This window comes from Papio anubis, chromosome 2 (genome assembly GCF_008728515.1).
Source record: "Papio anubis isolate 15944 chromosome 2, Panubis1.0, whole genome shotgun sequence".
Classification (NCBI taxonomy): Eukaryota; Metazoa; Chordata; class Mammalia; order Primates; family Cercopithecidae; genus Papio; species Papio anubis.
Window position 1 is genome coordinate 153,007,909 of NC_044977.1, and position 13,543 is coordinate 153,021,451.

Sequence of the window (13,543 nt, forward strand, 5' to 3'; positions counted from 1 at the left end):
GATGCTATGGTGAGCTATGATCGTGTCACTGCACTCAGCCTGGGCAACAGAGAGACACACTGACTCTTAAAAAAAAGAAAAAAAATGGCCAAAGGAGATCTGAGAATAATTATCTTTACTAGGCGTCAAATAAGTGCAGATCAAAGCAAACTGCCACCTATTAGTTGAGCAAAAAATTTAATTGATAATCTATTTTTCAGAATGTATTGGTCTAGTTAGAATATCAATTCTCATCTTTCTGACAGACGACTAGTCCTTTGTAAATATCCAGTCACCTCTTTTCAGTTAAAGTTGCTGTCTCCAAGGAGTTTGCAGTCCAGTTGGGGAGGTAAAATCTCAACTCAAGAAATGAGAAGTCAGCATGAAGACCCACTGATGTCGTATTGCTTTTGCTGCTCTGGTTTAACTCTTTGCTCAGTCACTGTGAACTGTAAAACATGTAGCAGTTCTTCATCTAAATCAGCCTCCCTATCTGTTTTCACTCACAAGAAGCAGCCTGTTACATAATCAGTGACTGTCTTTGTAAGACATTTTTACATCTTTTTAATCTAAAACCCATCTAAGGCCCAACTTTAAGTCTTAGATCTTCCACTTAGTTAAATGTGTGACTTTTGGGAAATTGCTTACATTACTCATTTGTAAAATTGGTAACTTACCTTATAGGGATTGTATTATTCAATTTGTTTATTCATTTTAATATATTCATTGAGCACCTACTGTGTGCTAGGCCTATTCTCAGGCACTGAGGATACAACAGTGAAGATCCATACTTGGGCAGGTGTGGTAGCTCATGCCTATAATCCGAGCACTTTGGGAGGCTGGGGTGAGAGGATCACTTGAGTCCAGGAGTTCAAAAGCAGCCTGGGCAACATGGCCAAACCGTGTCTCAACAAAAGTTTCTAAAAATTAGCCCGGCATGGTGGCGCATGCCTGTAGTCCCAGCTACTCAGGAGGCTGAGGTGAGAGGATGGCTGGAGGCCATTGAGTTGTGCTGTAATGAACTGAGATCATGCCACCACACTCCAGCTGAGTGACAGAGCGAGACCCTGTCTCAAAACAAAAACAAAAAAAAGATTGTAGGCTTGAACAACCAGAAGGATGGAGTTTCCCTTAACCAACATAATATGTAAACTGTTTAGTCTGGCACATGGCACTTACTGGGTATTCCATAAAGAGTAGTTTATTTCCCTGAAATTTAGAGTAAGAGTGAAAGACTTTGATCCATGTACTTCTGTCCACCTACACAAGCAAATAGAATGTTTCACCAGAATAACTAGATAAAAAATTTTATATGTAATTGGCACATTGGAATCCTTGTAAATTACTCCTGTTGGCCAAGAGATTTCTTTGGTAGAACTTGTGTTTTTCCATATGACAATAATATAGTAATGGCAAGTATATCAATAATAATAAAACTTTTTTTAAAAATTAAAGGGAAAATCTTACCAAATTAATGTTTCCTTTTAAGGAAAATATGACTCTTTATGCCCATTTTTTTCCTTCCAGGATGTTGCCTTATGGCTGTTTAGCAACAGGAGATCGCTCTGGCCTCATTGAAGTTGTGAGCACCTCTGAAACAATTGCTGACATTCAGCTGAACAGTAGCAATGTGGCTGCTGCAGCAGCCTTCAACAAAGATGCCCTTCTGAACTGGCTTAAAGAATACAATTCTGGGTTAGTTTATTCTGTTTAATTATAATTTTTCTGTACAAACAACCAAACAAATACTATATGCTCCCAATAGAAGTCATCAGTGTGTTAGAGGAAATATTAGTGTTTTTTATCTATTTCTTCAATTTCATGTTAGAACAAAATGACACATAACCCTTCCTAAAGTCTTGTAGTTGGTGAATATTGAATTCTACTTTATCTAGATCAAATTTTGGAGCTCTGCTGTAAAGTTACAATCTATGAATTTAAGTATTTAAAGATAACATATTAAAGCCTTTGTTCAAGTGCATCAGCTTCTCTAATTATGTGAATATATGAACCTAAGTGAGTTTTTAATGAGTTTGTAGATTGTGATTTCTCTAAACTAAAAAATGCAATGCTTGGAATTATGGCTATGGTGTTAGAAAAGCACTAATGTATAGGAAATAAAAAAATTTCACAGTGAGGGGGAAATGGTCTGCAAGTGTTTTTGGCTAAAGACTTCAGAGTTAGACACATTTTATCGAGGACTTTTTTAATATGAAAATCAGTTTCTAAATTTTGATCTTAAGGCCTTGTCTCCAGGGAATCTCTATTACTTACTTCCAATTGAAGTCAGTGACTTAAATGGTTGAAACTGCAGTGCTTAAGTCTTAAACATGAAATTGTAGTCAGTCTTTGGTCAAAACTAACAAAAATGTTCCCAACCCCCAGCATGATCTAGCAAAGCCATAGTCTCTTCTAACTACTCTACACGAGCCCACTCACAGCCCCACCGAAACACAGCTCCCAGGACATTTGAATGTCTGAGGCCCAGTTATTTAATGTCTTTGAAGGCAGCTCTCTCAGCCCAGCCCCTGTGATGACCACCCACACTCCCCTTGGCTGATCCACATGTTCCCTCATATGGTTTTGGCAGCTCTGTGTTCTCCTCACAATTAAAAAGGAAACAGAGGTATGGTTTGGGTCTCACTCTACATGCTTGGAGGCTGAAAACCGTTTTTGCTTCTATTCTTTTCTCTTGTTCAGGGATGACCTGGACCGAGCCATTGAGGAATTTACACTGTCCTGTGCTGGCTACTGTGTAGCTTCTTATGTCCTTGGGATTGGTGACAGACATAGTGACAACATCATGGTCAAAAAAACTGGCCAGGTGAGCTGCTCCTCAGGATTTGCCAAGGGCCTTAGTAATGCCATTACTTACGTATAGCATAATCTCCTGTGTAACTCAGCCAGATTCTTTAGTGATTCTCAGTGTCATGTCTTTGTCTTTACTTCCATTTCTCACCACCTCTTGTTTCATATACAGTCTATTACGTGTATTAATTTGTTTGCTTGCTTGAAGTTAGATGGTAAGCATTTATTTGTTTAAAAAATTATTGAAGGCTGGGCGTGGTGGCTCATGCCTGTAATCCCAGTACTTTGGGAGGCCAAGCAGGCCAGATCACCTGAGGTCAGGAGTTTGAGACCAGCTTGGCCAACATGGTGAAATCCCGTCTCTACTAAAAATACAAACATTCGCCAGGCATGGTGGCAGGCGACTGTAATCCCAGCTACTTGGGAGGCCGAGGCAGGAGAATCACTTGAACCCAGGAGGCAGAGGTTGCAGTGAGCCAAGATCGCCCCACTGCACTACAGTCTGGGCGACAAGAGTGAAACTCCATCTCAAAAAAAAATTATTGAAAAAATTTTTGTAGTTAAAGTGGCCTTTTCTTTCAATATAAGAAATTGTATTTGGGATACATTTGTACCTAACAGAAGGAGCAGATAAGGTACTGAATGTATTAAATTTAAAGATAACCAATGCTTTAAAAAAAAAGTTGGGATGAACCCCACTTGAGTTATTTTCTCTTTTAGAACATCATACCTAATCATATATGGGAGAAGGGAGAACAGTCATGTGAGTAATAGCATTCTGGGGTACCTAGGGAATCTAGGCCGTGTTATTTATAAAGTGCTTAAGTTTTCAAATGAAAATTTCATTTTTCAGAGTGACATGTTTGCAAACATTTTTTGTATTAAGCAAAGACAGATGAGATATCTTAGATAATTTTTCAGTTTAGCCACCCTAGGAATTCCCACACTCGCGGCATACTAGAATGAAAGTCTCTCTGGGTCACTGTGTGAACTTTGGTTCCATGAGGGACCCAGAGTTTTGTATCTCCTGGGAAATCTGGATTAGTTCTGGCTTGGGCTTTGAGAGTTGATGTGGAATGAATTTGTAATGCACTATAATACATGAATGCACTATGTAGGATTGAGGAATCTTGTGTCCATACTTAAAAGGATTCCCTGGGACTTCTGGCCAATCACATTGAATACTTAGATTTATCTCCATTTTCTTCGGATACACCTCTAAAACAATAATAAGGAATTAAGAAATATGTAAACTCAAGAAGTCAAAGATGATAGGAAAATAGGCCACAGTGGGTGCAACATATTACCAGACTTGAGGGTGATAGAAAGTGAGATAGAGAAGCGGCAGTGACTTAATAGAAAGTCAGTACTTGTGAAGGGGTATGCAAGTCTCATAAAAGCTCTGGAATCAGAGGCACCATGTATCCCTGTTCAAGGAGGGATATAGAAAGAGGCTGAAACAGAACTAGTTGGCAGTTTATATATGGAACAGTTAGGCACTCAAGTCCCCTTCCCTATACCAAGAAGGAGATAGATTTATTCTCTGAACAAACTGGTTCTGACTCAAGCACACTTATTTCCACAGAGACTACAGGAAAGGGTCCCATATTAAAAATGGAGATGAGCAAAAGGCAGCATAGTAAATGGTACAATCTACAGCCACTTCCACTTGCTTTATTCTAAGAACACTGGCAGCCAGATGTATAGTTGACCCTCAGCGAGAGACTAGATGATTCTATTCTAGAAATCTGATTGGTTCCATTGAAAAGTCCTACAGATCCGACAGTTGAGATTTCTCCCTAGTTTCTCTACAGGGAAGTCCACCAATCAACAAGCAAGCCTACCACGTACATAGAATTCTCATTCAGCTTTTTAGTGATTCATTGTTAAATATGAATGGTTAAGGATTAATATACTTTTAAAAAATGACAATAATTGTTTGTTTATCATGTACAACATATTGTTTTGAAATATCTCTTCATTGTGGACTTGATAAATTGAGCTGACCTGTGTATTACCTCACATACTTATCTTTTTTGTGATGATAACATTTAAAACCTAGTCTTTCAGCAGTTTTCAGGAATGCAATATATTGTTGTTAACTATAGTTGCCATATTGTAAGACAGATCTGCTGAACTTATTCCTCCTATCTAAGTGAAATTTTGTATTATTTGACCAATATCTCCCCGGCCCCTGCAGCCACCATTCTACTCTCTACTGGATTAACAGACATTTAAGGGAAGCCTCTACCATGAAAGATAGAAACCAAATAAGCAAAATAGGGAAGAAAAGAAAAGAACTCTGGGAAAACAGGGTAACTGCAGTAAACAGAGGGTGATTTTAAAAATCAAAGCAAAAAAATACGTTGTATCTTTAAAGTAATAATAGGATTCTGTCTTTTATAGTCAGAACATAGAGGTCTTGAAACTTAGAAATAGGAACAAACAAAAAGTTAAAATAGTAATAGTGTAAATATTTTGTAGCAGGCATAGTTGTAAGTGCTTTATATATAATCTAATGCCTTCAGGCCTGATGACAGCCTTATAGAGTGGTGGTATTAGCCCCATTTTACAAGTGAGGATATTAAAGCAACAGAGAATAGACGTGTCAGGATTTTAACCCTGGCAGTTTGGCTCATATTCTTTTTTTTAATCCGCCATGCCTTAATGTCTCCAAAAAAATATGATAAATAGAGAAAAGATCCAGAAACAATAGAGACTCAGTCTAGGGAGGTATACTCTCAGCCTAATGGGAATTCCAGAAAGAAGGAGAATGTCGTGAACGCGGGAGGTGGAACTTGCAGTGAGCCTCCTAGATCACGCCACTCACTCCAGCCTGGGTGACAAAGCGAGACTCTGTCTCAAAAAAATAAAAAAAAAAAAGAAGAAGTAAAAGAGAAGAGGAAACAAGGGAGGGTACTTACTAAGCAAATAATACTAAGCCATTTCCCAGAGCCAATGTTCATGAATATCTAGTCAAAATAGCACAAAAATTATCTGATAACAGAAGAAAAACACCCTTACTAAGGACCTGCACTATGAAAATTTCAGTGCATCAGACATAAAGAGAAAGTTTTAAAACTTTCCCAGAGACACAGCAGGCCACATAACAGAGTTTAGAAGTCAAAATGACTTGGCTCCTCAATAGCTACATTGGCAATTATAAGACAGTGCACGTTAGCCTTCATAATTTTGAGGGAAAATGATTTCTAACCTAAAATTGGATAACCAAAGTGGGTTTTTTTTTGTTTTTTGTTTTTTGTTTTTTTGAGATGGAGTCTTGCTCTGGCCCAAGCTGGAATGCAGTGGCGCGATCTCGGCTCACTGCAACCTCCGCCTCCTGGGTTCAAGCGATTCTCCTGCCTCAGCCTCCCCAGGCAGCCGGGACCACAGGCACACGCTACCACGCCCAATCAAGTATAAAGGGTAGAATGAAGACATTTTTCCAACTTGCAGGGTCACAAAACTTGTCACTCCTCTGCATCTTTTCTCAGAGACTGCCAGAATAAGGGCATCTACCAAAACGAGCCTAAACCAATAATTCTCAAGTGGGGTGATTTTTCCCTCAGGGGCATTTGTTAACATGTGAAAACAGTTTTAGTTGTCATAACTGGGGGGTGGGGTAGTCTAGTGGGTAGAGGCCAGGGATGCTGCTAAACACCCATAGAGGACAGAACCCCATATCAATTATATGGCCTAAAATGTCAGTAGTGCCAGTGTTGAGAAGCCCCGGTCTCAACCAAAAGAGAATGTAATGGGGGACACAGAAAACAGGCTCCAAATGGGAGAAGAGGAAAGGGAAGGCCCAGGATGATGGCTCTGCAGCAGCACCAGAGAACAACCATCCCAGCTAGAAACCAGTAGATTACCTGACTGTCTTGAAAACAGTTTTGAAAATGATTTGTAGATTTGTTGTTGTTGTTTGATTTGTAGATTTTTAAGGAGAGTTTGGGAAGAATTAATGCTAAGGTCATAGGACACTAAGCTAAATGAATGAATGAATATATGCATACAGTTTTCTCAAGGAAAAAAGGTGAACAACATGTGAAAAATAAAAACACTGAAATTGATGTAACCAGAAATTATGACATAATGTGCCACAGTGTGTAGCATTATGTTAGCATAAAAGTACTAAATCTTTATCTTCCACAGTAAGAATAGTAATATACAATTAGGGAGCAAAAATGAGTATAAACATATTATTTAGAAAAATGGAGGTAGACACCAGGAAAAACACCTAGTGAGAAGAGTAAGAAGTTACCTCTAAAGAGTAGCACTCGATGTGGGGAGCTAGTAGGGCAAGGATGTACTTTTTTTTTTTTTTTGAGACAGGGTCATTACTCTGTCAGCCAGGCTAGAGTGTAGTGGCATGATCATGGCCCACTGCAGCCTCGACCTCCCAGGCTCAAGCAATTGCCCCACCTCACCCTCCTGAGTAGCTGGGACCACAGGTGTGTGCCACTATGCCGGGTTAATTTTTTCCTTCATTTGTAGAGATGGAGTCTTGCTATGTTGCCCAGGCTGGCCTTGAACTCCTGGGCTCAAATGATCCTCCTGCCTCAGCTTCCCAAAGTGCTGGGATTACAGACGTGAACCACCACACCCAACCTGTACTCTTTTCTTGTTATGTTTTATAGAACTATTTTACTTTTTAAAAATCAGAATTTTAATTCTTTGGATGTATTTTTCTTTCTAAAGAGTCTCCTTTTCCACTAGATATCTACAGTTTAATATCAGGGTTATTTATTATTGATTGTAAAAGTCTTAAGAGTGTTAGATATGCTCTGCTCTCACCTGGCTCAGTGGACTATAAACAGAGGAAGAAGGGCTCAGATGAGGATGGGTATAGTTCCTGGGGGTCTAGGACTGTGGAGGTTTTGCCTTTATATTTGGAACCCACCAGAAAAATGAAGAAAATTAAATCCCATTTGTTTTGCAGCTCTTCCACATTGACTTTGGACATATTCTTGGAAATTTCAAATCTAAGTTTGGCATTAAAAGGGAGCGAGTGCCTTTTATTCTTACCTATGATTTCATCCATGTCATTCAACAAGGAAAAACAGGAAATACAGAAAAGTTTGGCCGGTGAGTACTGCCCTTGTGCCAAGGCTGAACACTTCTAACATTTTCTCATCTGAACACCTGGTCTAGCATTTCTTAGCTGTAGTATATGTGGATCTGGGAGATATTCAGTCTGATTATAGGAAGCTTTTGGGGGAATTTGCCTGTCAGATTATTGTGCTGGTTCAGAAATTCTCAGAGAGGAGAAACAGAATGCTAGAAATTTAAAATAGTTATTGTATTTTTTTCCAATAATATACTACCTTTTACCTGTTTCAGAACATTCTCTGAAACTATTAAGACAGTTGATGGGAAAATGCTGAAAAGACATCTGCTGTCATTGTGTATGGAGTACAGTAAGGGAACCAGGATTCAGGGCAAATTTTTTTTTTTTTTTTTTTTTTTGAGACGGAGTCTTGCACTGTGTCACCCAGGCTGGAGTGCAGTGGCGCGATCTCGGCTCACTGCAAGCTCCGCCTCCCAGGTTCACGCCATTCTCCTGCCTCAGCCTCCCACGTAGCTGGGACTACAGGCGCCCGCCACCTCGCCCGCCCGGCTAGTGTTTTGTATTTTTTTTTAGTAGAGACGGGGTTTCACCGTGTTAGCCAGGATGGTCTCGATCTCCTGACCTTGTGATCCGCCCGTCTCGGCCTCCCAAAGTGCTGGGATTACAGGCTTGAGCCACCACGCCCGGCCTCAGGGCAAATTTTTAAATCTGTGATCTATTACTGACTACCTACATGTTCCCAAGCATAATACTTGTCTTTTTGCCTTTGTTTCATCTTAAAATGGGGACAAAAATATAAAATTAAGGGCTACTGTGATGATTAGAGACATATCATGTAACCCACACATACTTAACAAATGATTGTCACTATCCTTTATAGTTCTGTTTGGGTTTCCTCAGAATATACCTCAGTGGGTCTGGTTTTCTCTTTGGCAAAATAAGATGGTCCTCAGCCTGGCATGGTAGGTCACGCCTGTAATCCCAGCACTTTGGGAAGCCAAGGCACGCAGATCACTGGAGGTCGGGAGTTCAAGACCAGCCTGACCAACATGGTGAAACCCCATCTCTACTAAAAATACAAAAAGTAGCCAGGTGTGGTGGCGCATGCCTGTAATCTCAGCTACTCAGGAGACTGAGGCAGGAGAATTGCTTGAACCTGGGAGGCAGAAGTTGCAGTAAGCCAAGATCACACCACTGCACTCCAGCCTGGGAGACAGAGTGAGGCTCCATCTCAAAAAAACAACATTGGATGATCCTCTTGAAGGACCATCTTGAAGAGAAGAGAGAGGGAAGGCAGGATGACAGGAAGGAGTAAAAGCACTGACACTGATTGGGGGTACATTAAAAAAATTAGTTTCTGGAATCAGACCACAAATATAGAAACCAGAAGTATGTTCAGAAATCCTTGTGGATTATAATTATAACTGATTTAATAATCAGTTCTTGCGTCTCATAGAATTAAAATGTCTAGATTATTAATAAAAATGTAATGGCTTTTCATCATAGAATTTCTATTTAGTTGTGTTTTTGAAAAATATATTTGTGATGTTAGAGAGATTGATTGTATTATGTAGATTTTAGTCCTGGGACAGTTTTCACAGAAGTAAAAATCAGAAATGAACCTTTAGTTCAGTAGGAATTTTCTTATTCTAATAGAAAATCTAGCTATGTTTTCTTAGTTTCCTGTATGAAATGTGCTGTCTCCCCTCTAACACTGTGCTCATGTGATTTGCTGCATCACCCAAAGGTTCCGCCAGTGTTGTGAGGATGCATATCTGATTTTACGACGGCATGGGAATCTTTTCATCACTCTCTTTGCGCTGATGTTGACTGCAGGGCTTCCTGAGCTCACATCAGTCAAGGATATACAGTATCTTAAGGTATAAAACCACTTTTCCTTCTGTCTTGGACTTTGTGGGCATTGAGCTCAGTTTTAGCTGCCTGTTTTATTCAAGTGGCTGAAGGGAGTAGAACAAAGTCATTTCCTCTAAGATGGTTCTTAGTCAGGAGGGAAAGAATCTGGGAAGTTCACATAAAGGAGGAATTTTGAAGAGTAGCTTGTAACCCAGAAGATTTTCCCATCAGTAGAAGGGGCATAAAGTAGACTGGTATTGGGCTATAGCCTTCTTACTCACATTACTGAAAGACCGCAGATCAGGCGCGGGTTGGCACCTTGATTTTCAACAGCCTGCCTTTTTCTTGTCATGGTCTTAGTAGGTCTTGAGTCATCTTACTGGATTTGGGTGGTAGTGGCAAGCAGCTGTGTGTCGTGCAGTAATTATAAATTATTTTCATCTTCAAAAACCTTTTGGAAGGAGTCATATTATCTCCCTATCTTGGGGTTCTGCCTCCTGCAGATGATATTTAAATAAGAACATGAAGCGTGCTGCCTGATGGTGGCTGGGGAGGCACAACTAATCCAGCCTCCTGCAGACTTTATTATTTGCACATCTCTACTGAAGTTATATAAAATCATATTTTTCCCCTTCCATTTTAGGACTCTCTTGCATTAGGGAAGAGTGAAGAAGAAGCACTCAAACAGTTTAAGCAAAAATTTGATGAGGCGCTCAGGGAAAGCTGGACTACTAAAGTGAACTGGATGGCCCACACAGTTCGGAAAGACTACAGATCTTAACGATCAGCCTTCGCTCCTAATGTATTTGTTGGTTTCATTTCGTTTTCATTTTGCACTTGCACTAAATTGAACATGACCCTGTCAGAGATGTAATAAAGGGAATGAAATCCTGAAACTCAGAGTTAAATTAAGAACAAGGCATCCCACAGAACCTAATCTGAACAATCCCCAATGATTCCCTCTGCTTTTTGAATGCTTCCAAGACTTATCATGAAAACTGTCAATGGATAATCATTTCCTGCTGACTTTGCACGCCAAGGAATGCTACTAGAGATTGTTTCTGTTTTTGTTTGTTTCTTTCTAATATTTGGTACTTTCCCAGAATGGTGTAAATACTTCTTTTCAATGTTGTGACCAAGTATTGTCACTCAGCCAACAACTTTTCCACACCTGGGGGTTGGTGGCTGTTCTTACTTTCCAAATGAGGCTAAAAAGAAAGGCATCTTTCTTCCCTTTTAAAATTGTGTAAACTGCAAATTATAATATAATTTGAATTTTTGATTATTTTCCAGAAGAAATCTTGTAAACCTGTGGATACTCATTAATTCTTTTGTTAATATTTATTTCCATGATAGCATCATTCCAGCCAGACTTGCTGAAAATCTACTGGTGAGGCAAATATAATATATATAAATATGCTACATATATATTTATAAAATTTCTAGTGGGAGTTCTATATAAATGTTTCTTTGGTATTCTTCAGCCTGTGATTAAAAGTTTTACAAAAAGCAGAGCTTTTTCCTAAGTTACTTTTCAGTTAGGTAACTGTGTGATCCAGTTCTTCCAGCTGCTTCTATAATGAGGCACATATTAATACAGTTTTTATATGGTATCTATGAAAGAGTTCACTTCATAGAGAATAATACTTGAGCAAATGTATCCAAGAAAGCAAGCAAATGAAAAGGAACCTATTTATGGAATAAACTCCAGATCTGAAATTCAGTATTTTAGAAAAATGCCAGCTCTTCTTAACTGTATTTATTAAAACTTGTAATAATGTGATTTTTTTCAAGAATATTAGTTCAAATTGAAATGGTTTCAGGCCACATGGAAATCTTTTAAGTTATTTGTTGAGGTACCATATATTTAGGGTGCTAGGGGCAAGTAATATTAATATGTGCAATAGGAACTACTGGTTTGAATGTGTAAATGGATGATCTCTCTGAGTTCTGGCAACATCCAGCAAAACTACTGCTTATTCTCCAAAGAATATTGGGAGCTCTCAATCCTCAGTGATATGGGAAAGAGAACTGAGTATTTGCCCTATGACTGAGTTTTCTATAGGAATTTTATTAAAGAATGTTTAATTTTGTTGTCCTTCTTAATGTTCTCAGTCAAATAAATGAGTGAGCTGGTTTCGGCTGTTCTTGGGATGGGTGAGCCTCTTCTTTATGGGTAGAGTGGGCCTTTGGAACTTTGCACTGGAACTCCAAGAAATGGCCAAGTCGGTAGACAAACCAACCTCAGCAATAGGCTAAGGCCTATTATGGCCTCTTCCCTGACTTCTCCCCTTGTTTCCCAGCCTCATCAGGCATGGTGTAGGAGGCCCTTTGGACTTTGGTGGGAGCCTGAGGTAAGAAGCCATGCATGTGGCAGGTGCCCTGAGGTCTGGGTAGTTACTTGGCACCTGAACCAAGGCCAGACTGTGCTGCTTTGGAGCTCTTGTTCACAGGGCAGATGCCGGAGCAGTCCAGTTCCTTGGAAATAACTGAGCTGAGGATGGGAGTTGGCCTCTGGATTCCTCATTTCCAGGGCTGGTATAGACTCACTGAGACTTCCAGGAATAGGACTGTGGAAGGACAGGTTTATTCAGAGATCTTTGTCTAGTAGCCACCCACCACTTCATGAACCAGGCCGCAGGTCAGTGGTTTGGAGAATGGTGAACACTGCCAGGAAGAAATGGATACCATTCTTTCCAGAGGGGTCTCCTCAGCCAAAAGGAAGGCCTTGATAAATGCATGCCAAATCAGTGAATGTGAATGTCTTTAAGAGCAAGAAAGGGAAATGAACTTCTATGTGTGTCGCCAAACAGTCCTGGGCCTGAACCCAGGATAACTCTTGACCCTCTCCCCTCTGACCTCTTCTACAGGCCCCCACTCCAGTGTAGCCAGGACTGCATTGCTTAGTAGCTACTGAGCATTCCTAGCAAGCACTCCCTACAGACTTTTTTAATTGCATGTCTGTGACTTTCAGGAGCTCTGGTGGGGCCAGAGAGGAAAAGGTAGAAGGCAGAAGGATAGCTACGCTCCGGGACGTTAGGACTCCAGACTGCGCGAACAGCTTCCTACGTAGGATTGGTTACCCCATGTCTTGCCTCTTGAGCACTCTGACCAACAATGGATATTATCCCAAAACACTTTAATTCCTGTCTTTTGAGCCTTTCGCATGTTCCCCTGAAACAAAGTCTTAGAAACTGTACATTTCCATACTTGAGGATAGCGTCTGTGTCTACAGTATCTGGCAGGGGTAGGGGCTGGGAGGGGGCAGGCAGTGCAGAAGATGACTGTTAAAAGTAATTCTGGAGTGCTCACCTCCTGTCTATAGGCAGACCCTGGACTCCAGAGACCAATATTTGTAATCCAACTCTGCCTTTGTTACCCTTAAGTAAGGTATTTACTTCTCAGGGTTTATGCTTCCTAATTGATAAAATGAGACTATTAATACCCACTCAACTTCTCTGGGGTAGGGAGGGCCTGGGTTAAAAGTAGGGATAGGAACTTGTGCTGAGCCCCAACTCAAACTCACTTCTTTCCTTGCTCACCCCTCTCCAAGACTACTGAGGGAAGGAACTCTGGGGAGGAAAGCCCCATCCAGTGTTCTATCTTTGTCTCCTCTCTGGGGAGACCCTCCAGGGTATTCTTAGTTTTTCCTTGTCCAGACCTCGGCCAGACAGCCTGTAACATAGGGGTCACTTGTCTACGGAAGGTGAAAGATTGGTCTGTGGAATAGAGAGCAGATAGGTACCATGCCATGTAACCCTGCCGAGTGGGGATGAGCAGCTCTTAGAAAGGTGGGGGCAAGGGCTAGAGTTCCTTGGAGGGGAAGAGTGATGG

At 40.4% G+C, this 13,543-nt stretch overlaps 1 protein-coding gene across 4 annotated transcripts in view; it reads left to right on the forward strand.

The window, feature by feature from the left end:
* The window catches only part of PIK3CB (phosphatidylinositol-4,5-bisphosphate 3-kinase catalytic subunit beta), a 186,063-nt gene extending 174,200 nt beyond the window's left edge, over positions 1 to 11,863 (forward strand). For 3 of the 4 annotated variants that reach the window (XM_009201618.4, XM_017955846.2, XM_017955848.3), the window contains 5 exons: positions 1,507 to 1,674; positions 2,680 to 2,803; positions 7,727 to 7,872; positions 9,603 to 9,735; positions 10,353 to 10,605. In XM_009201618.4, the coding sequence (XP_009199882.1) occupies positions 1,507 to 1,674; positions 2,680 to 2,803; positions 7,727 to 7,872; positions 9,603 to 9,735; positions 10,353 to 10,490 (709 nt within the window). In that variant the 3' untranslated portion in view covers positions 10,491 to 10,605. Of the gene's footprint in view, positions 1 to 1,506; positions 1,675 to 2,679; positions 2,804 to 7,726; positions 7,873 to 9,602; positions 9,736 to 10,352 lie in introns of all 4 variants that reach the window. The other variant, XM_017955847.2, reaches the window with a different exon arrangement.
* The last annotated feature ends 1,680 nt before the right edge of the window (positions 11,864 to 13,543 follow it).